Here is a 6,173-nt window from a genome sequence, read left to right as displayed (position 1 = left end):
ATGCAATAACTTCATTTTCAATGTAAAAAAATGTTTCAGTTTAGGTATTGTCAAATTAATTTCGTTTTGGTTTCATAGCAACAAACAATGAAAGTAGAAATTTATTGATCCTCTTTGATTTATGTCACTAAGGAACCCAAGTTACATCTTAGAGTATGGAAAAAAAATGTTTTTTTTTTGTTATTTCCCTTAATTACTACTTTTGATTCTCGGAAAATCGTTCACACCGACCTTTGAAGTTAAATTCTCAACTGCATGCAGTCGAAACCGATTTTATGCAGTAAAAATTACATACGTACATACCTACCTATCGCACATAGGAAATTCTCTTTAGAGGATAGAAAAAAAATAAGCTTTATACAAAAACAAGTTTGTAAAAAAAACTTAGTTTTGGGTATATTTACAGGTTTTGTTGCTTTAGTTATCTCTTTAATTAGGTGTAGATACTATCTAAATAATTTCACTGTTGGAACGAGTTGTTATAAAACAATAAACGGAAGTTGGCAGCATCTTTTGAAATTTTAAACGTACGATGTCGTCCCATAATAAGCAACACCGCTCAAGTAGAAAAAAATAAATAAAATAAAAGTGTGTATATCAATAAAATTATATATCCATGATATATCCAACACTCATAGGAACAATTATTTGATATCACATATACAGCACCTATTACCTATTAACAATAACTTAAAAAATCTTCTATGCAATACAATTTTTCACTTTCGTCTATAATTAATTGAAAATACGTAAGCGGTATTGTTTGATAAGCGATGATATAAGAACATATTGTCTACATACGTAGTGCTGTTAGATTACAAATGGGAGCTACATAAATATATCGCACTGTATTAACTCAAAAAGAGGACTTTTCAGAATCGATGAAAAATGAATTACTCGCTTCCCGCAAAAAAATCATTAAAATTTATACGTTATAGTTTATTATAGACACATAAACAATTCTCAAATGTATTTTTAGAATAAAATGAAAAAATATTTTATGTTTTTTAATTAGGATTATTTTGGCCAGAACTAGCTCACATAAAGTGTGTCTTATTTTTAGTTAAGTAGATATCTTTTGATTGTTTCTTACAATATTCTAACGACGGTTTTTTTGACGCGTAGAGAATCAAATTTTACGTTCAGTAATGATACAATATAAAATTTCACATATTTTGAGTTACAACACTATTGTAATAGCAGTGCGATATCTTCCATTGGGTGTGTTAGGAACGACTGCGGGATATTGGATAAATAAGAAACGAGATTTAATTAATATTAATATCTTGTTGTGTTCCTATATGGAAGGAAGAAAGAACTTGCGTGATCAACAGGCACGGCAGACCAATGCCAATGTCATACAGCTGGAAACAAAAAGAATTCTTCTAGAGCATCGCAAATGTGTTTTATACTCCAGAGTCACTATTTTTCACGTACCTACCTAGCTTTTTTTATAGTGTACATTTCGCCTTCTTCTCACTTAATGGAAAGTGAACATGAGGTCGCCTTGAAAAGGTCCAAGTTATAGCGTACGGAGAACATGTCCGCAGGCAGGGAATTCCATTTTCTAGCCGCTCGCCTTATAAATGTGGAAGGAAGTTTGTAATATAAAAATAGAGGGAACAGCAGTAAGTCTACTGCTGTTCAATGGTGCAGCCTTCAAACAACTTTCTGAGATAGTAGTATAATCAGTATAATATTATATTTGAGCCTAGCCGTCGGCTAATGATCTGTACACGCTATTTTGGAAGAGGTAAAAATGTCAAATGACCCTTTATTTTCCCTAACCTTTAAGGTAACCTTTCAAAATAAATTTCTAACAATAGCTTACTTTGAAACTCCTTATGGAAACGATAGAGAAAAAAAGTATAAAGGGAAATGGTCTGCTTTTCTCTTAGAGGATGGAAAAAAATAAGTAGTCTAAGGCTTTTCTAGATGGGTTGTTGTCATGCCCTATAGAATACTATAATTTCAAGTATATAGTTATATTTACAAAAATTACACCCAACAACTGTATTTACTAGTAATTTTCAAAGGTTCACCGTACTTTAAAGCAATAAGTACCCTTCCTTAAAAATATTATTTAAAATTTAGCACTTTTAATTTTCAGTTAATGGTCATACTACAATGTAAATACGTAGGTATCCAAAGCCATAAAACTTTTACATATGTCAAAAAGTACCTGGAAGTGGGTGGTTGAGTGGTTGAGTGTACTTCGTGATAACAAAATAAGATTATTTATATAGGAAATCTAGTTTCAAAATGCTATATTCGTTATATTAACATTAAAACTCATCGTAGTTAATCAAAATGTGATACCTTCTTTAGCTAGCAAACGCCCCGAACCATGTAAGTTGTATTAGTTGCGCAGCTTTGTTGTACTTCTAATGTTTATGTGAGTATAGGAAGGTGATTAAGTGTCAGGGTTTGTGATAAAGCGTGTTGTGGTCGGCAGGGAGAACGTGACCATGGTGGTGGAGACAGCGACGCAGGGGCGTAACCAGTCAAGCAGCGACATAGCGCGTGAGGTTGTCGAAGAACTGACCAACGGCGGTTTGGCTCTGGTGCTGGTGGCTCTACTAGTGGCTGTTCTATGGGTCATTTACATCACCTACTACAACAGCCGACTGCTCGGTTACTTGCTCACCAGGCTTGTCAACAAGTTCTACTTTCAAGATGAAAATTTCAAAATTGGTGAGTTTAATTTTGATTACTCATTGTGTGATCATCGTAAGCACTTAGTACAGATTTTGAGCATGTGCTAATGTTCAGACACAACTTTATGTATTGTGTCTAATTAACCAGTTAATTGAGTACAGTATACTATAATTAGTATTGTTGTATAGATTCGAAAGATTATACACATCTATGAATACTAAAAAAATTGTACCTATTGATAAGATATCAGAAAAAATTCCATTCTTGACTTTGGATAATAAATGTGAGAGCATATGATTTTTTTATATGGAATACATCTTAATGCTTCTTGTGGGAAATATAAAACAAAAAATATAGGATTGTAAAGCTTATTTAATAAATAATAAAATGGTGCTTGAATAATCACATGTCCAATTTTAAGTAGTGAGTGAGAGAGATTGTAGATTCTTCCGTGAATCAGATCTTCTTATAGTATCAATGGCATACACAATATTATTGTGGCCCAGAAGTAATGAAACGTATGAAACTCCTCTGCACTCCATTCTGCTTACTCAATTCTGTGTACTTGGCTTACAAAAATCTATGGGAGTGACCCATTTAGCTCTTGAATAAATATTGTAAACGATAAATGTAAACAAATGTTTACTTACAAAAAGCAATCCCTAGAGTTTCTTCTTATTCTTCTCAGGGGAATCTGCCTTATGAATGAGTAGCTGAGTTTAATCAACAAGTGTAATTTCTTACTTATGAAATGAAGATTATCAGAGTTCGAATTTGATATGTTGCCCCGAGATGTATGAAATTTCGTACCAGAGGACATCAATATTGTGTTCCTCCAGTCACCGCTGCGGAAACACATGATTAAGGACCACAGACTGGTTCGAAACATGTCGAGCAAAAATTTTACATAAATATATGGTTTATCTGTTAATTTAGTTAATATAGTCTGCTTAAAGGTAAAACCGCATAAGTGACATTCCACAAATCCACAAAAAAAAATCGCCAAATTATGTACCTGTTGTAAGAAAATCACCATCTTTCTGCAGATAAAACCATTTATTGAGTTTATAGCTTTTATGTAATTAAGTTTCACCTGCAGAAAGATAGTGAATTTCTTACCATAGCTATATAAAGACGTTTTATAGAAATGACACTTATGTGGTTTTTACTTCTAAACAGACGATATGTCTGAGTCTCAGTAATTTTCTAATTAAGTTTTTTAATACCTACTAATGTACCAAGAATCGGTTTGCAATGAAAGAACTATTTGTATATGTCGCAGCCGTACTGTAAAGCGCTGTATTACATTACAGCTAGCCAGTTTGCAAAATGGCGCTGTCTTCTAATACAGCTACCTCATGTTCAGCCGGATTGTGATCACGATACATTCTATGAAGTGGTGGCCAACATTTAGCCATAATATTCACAAAGAAAATGTCACCCTGACTATGAATTATACATAGGTCAAATCTGCAACCAAGATGCCCTCTATTCAGTATATTCAGTAGATTATGTTAGGCTAATATATGAAAAAACAGATCAGCAGCGAATTTGTTTGCGTTACTTTTGTTCCCCATTATTCACTGTTTTCACGCATATTTTTAATTTTTCCACTCCTAAAAGTAACATTGTTTGCAGTTTGTTGAGACAGTTGCTGTTAGGGACGGAATTTTTGTTGTTATGATAATGTAGCTCTACAGGCAGCTAGTCGTAAGTCGCGTTAACTGCAAACATGCTGTCAGGCTGTTAGAAGTCTTAAGTACCTCAAAGCAGTGTGTGTAACAATGACGCACCCTATTGTATTTTGGCGGCACATTTTCTAGTCGCTTTGTGAAACACCACGTGCTATTACAATGCGGCGTAGTTTTTTTAAGTGATTTTTTTTTTTCAACATAGCCCCGCACTAGGGAAACCCTGGGTCGCGGCTGCCATGGACACACACATAGACAACCACAAATTACACCCAAACTCACGAGAGAAATAATTGTAGGCCATACAACTACTTGTCCCGGCCCGGGAATCGTAGCTGGGACCTCTGCGTGGCAGTCCGGCATGGTATCCGTTTGGCTACGGAGGCTGTATTATAATTATTATTATTATAATAAAAAAATGTTATAATATTAATCCGGCTGAATATGATGTAGGTGTATCAGAAAACAGCGCCGTTTTGCGAAGCGGCTAGTCGTTATGTAATACGACGCTTTATACAATATGGCTGCGACATATATATCCCTTAATTAGTTTTACGCATTAGATTACAATCACTCCTTTTTGACCGATTAAGAAATAATGCTAAATGCTACATTTTATACAGTAAATATAATGGAAGTTTTCAAATTGATTGATTGTATCAAGATATGAATAGATTCAAAAATATCAATATGATAGTTACATACCATTAATTGCATTTCCTTTGTGATTTGTTAAAGGTAAAACAATCACAACTCAGAAAATCTTACAGTCTTTTGATTCTGTTGGGCTTGGCAATGAGATATAATTGATTAAAATAGTGCATTTTTTTTTGCACATACCCTGAATAAGTCACCCTTATGATAATACATAATGAATGAATACATAATGTGTAATTTTTATTTATGAAACTCAATAATATTTCTTTGAATCATGGCAGTACAAGCAAAGGCCAGAGGGGATGCTTGCAAAATTTTACACAAAATGCATGTAAATAAAATAGTAATGAAAATATTTTTATATAATGAAATTATGTTTCTTTTTATTTATCTGCAGGATGTCGTATATTCCACCTTGTCTTCTAGATTTTTTTGTGCAGTTTTCCGCGATATGGCACATAATTTACGATTAAGATTTATTTTATTTTTATTGTAATGGTACAGATTACAGGAAACAGATTAAAACACTTTTAAAATATATATCGGAAAATCATAAGTAAATCTGCATTCCATTGACAACCGTATACACCTCATTCAGAAACAAGAAAATGTAAATTGTGTGATTTTGTAAATTAAAAAACAAACATAATTTACCTATAAAAATTATGTATTTAAGTTTCATATTTATAAGTTTAAATTTTATTTATTTATTTATTTATAGACTTTATTGCTGATAACTTACTAACTTATCTAACACATTGTATGACATGCGTACTTATTATATTTTACTTATTTATTATTACTCAATTAAATAATAAAAATAACTACGTTTAAAATTTAAACTTTAATATAAAACTAAAATATATAGAATTATACATATCTATCTTAAAATACTAAGTTCAAATTAACTGTTTTGTGAAAGTCCTTTTGTCCTGTAGGGCTAGCACGACAGTGCGCGACTAGCGCGAGAGCGGCATAAAGAGCGTGATCTCTATGCGAGAATAGCAATATCTCGCGCTTTATGTTGCTCTTACGTCCTGTCGTGCTTGCCCCACTGGTTATAACAAATTTGATCATATGATGTACACGTTTGGTAAATTAGGTAAAGGCGATTAACGATGATTACGTTAAAGAATATTGAGATCGATAAGAAAAAAAATGTTAATA

At 32.7% G+C, this 6,173-nt stretch overlaps 1 protein-coding gene across 1 annotated transcript in view; it reads left to right on the top strand.

Annotated features, from left to right (window-relative positions):
• Positions 1-2,322: 2,322 nt before the first annotated feature.
• Positions 2,323-6,173, top strand: part of LOC113226138 (transmembrane protein KIAA1109) — a 38,649-nt gene continuing 34,798 nt past the window's right edge. The window contains exons 1-2 of the mRNA XM_026458667.1: positions 2,323-2,349; positions 2,456-2,694. Of these exons, the coding sequence (XP_026314452.1) occupies positions 2,348-2,349; positions 2,456-2,694 (241 nt within the window). The 5' untranslated portion in view covers positions 2,323-2,347. The remainder of the gene's footprint in view (positions 2,350-2,455; positions 2,695-6,173) is intronic.

The sequence above is a fragment of the Hyposmocoma kahamanoa genome, unplaced genomic scaffold (genome assembly GCF_003589595.1).
Source record: "Hyposmocoma kahamanoa isolate Upper Pololo Valley unplaced genomic scaffold, ASM358959v1 182, whole genome shotgun sequence".
NCBI lineage: Eukaryota > Metazoa > Arthropoda > Insecta > Lepidoptera > Cosmopterigidae > Hyposmocoma > Hyposmocoma kahamanoa.
The sequence above is the reverse complement of the archived record's forward strand: the minus strand, read 5'-3'. Positions and strand labels throughout refer to the sequence as shown.